The 1,037-nt window shown below is 29.9% G+C and overlaps 1 protein-coding gene across 1 annotated transcript in view; it reads left to right on the forward strand.

The window, feature by feature from the left end:
- The window catches only part of PHTF2 (putative homeodomain transcription factor 2), a 61,838-nt gene that overhangs the window by 30,812 nt on the left and 29,989 nt on the right, over nt 1–1,037 (forward strand). Inside the window, exon 6 of the mRNA XM_023725035.1 lies at nt 480–710. Coding sequence (XP_023580803.1) covers nt 480–710 — 231 coding nt within the window. The remainder of the gene's footprint in view (nt 1–479; nt 711–1,037) is intronic.

Consider the following 1,037-nt stretch of genomic DNA (forward strand, 5'->3'; position numbering starts at 1 on the left):
ATTTGTCAGATATATTTATATATTCATATATACTAATGGTAAAATCTTTGGGTAAACTAGAGAATTTAAACTAAACCACTAATTGCTACTTAACTTACTAAGATAATTTTTTTAAATAAAACTTCAAAATATATTATTAACCATAATAAAATGAGCAAAAATTTGATCCTAGAATTTGCTCAAAGACCAGGTGATTTTGATTAAGAATCTTTTGATAAGTTAGGGCATGCCTTTTAGAATTGCTATTTGCAAGACTTTAAAACCTATAAAATAAGTCTGATTAGGACATTAATGTACATGTTTATTTTGTCTGATAGATATTTTATTTCTAAATTATTTGTGGTAAAAACAAGAGTAGCCATTAAAGTTTTGTGAAATAGCTACCTGATTGAATTAGTCACGGATCATAATTTCTATCAGTAACCCATCCAAAATAAGCTAAGTTCATATAACATGCTTCTGGATATTCTCCTTTTTAGATCAAAGAAAACAAAGAATTCAATTGATAAATCAACTGAGACTGACAATGGCTATGTATCCCTTGATGGAAAAAAGACTGTTAAAAGCAGTGAAGTTGGAGTACAAAACCAGGAACCTCGGTGTGAAACCATTAGATCAGAAGAGACAACCTGGAACACAGGAACACTGAAGAACATTCCCAGCAAAGTAAGTGTGGTATTTAAAAATTGTGTGATTTTACATGAGCTGATGTGAAGTGACTTAGATATAGTGGTTGCCCTTGAATTGTGTATTTTCTCCAGAATTTATTCTGTGAATCTTTACAGATCACAATGATGAAACAGAAAATAAGGTAAAGTATTATGATTTAAACTTGATTGCCCATGTAACCTAGCTCCTTCTGAATTACTTAGTATCTCTGATTTTTCCAAAATGTTAAAAGCACTTTATAATTTCTAGTTGACGTTTGTTAAACCTTACCTTTTCTTTTCCTATTTCCAGGTGTATGTAAGAATTTGCATTAAATGAACCATCCAAAATATTTTAGAAGCTGTATTTGTTGTTGTTATTGTTAGGTG

This window comes from Trichechus manatus, unplaced genomic scaffold (genome assembly GCF_000243295.1).
Source record: "Trichechus manatus latirostris isolate Lorelei unplaced genomic scaffold, TriManLat1.0 scaffold00280, whole genome shotgun sequence".
Lineage (NCBI taxonomy): Eukaryota > Metazoa > Chordata > Mammalia > Sirenia > Trichechidae > Trichechus > Trichechus manatus.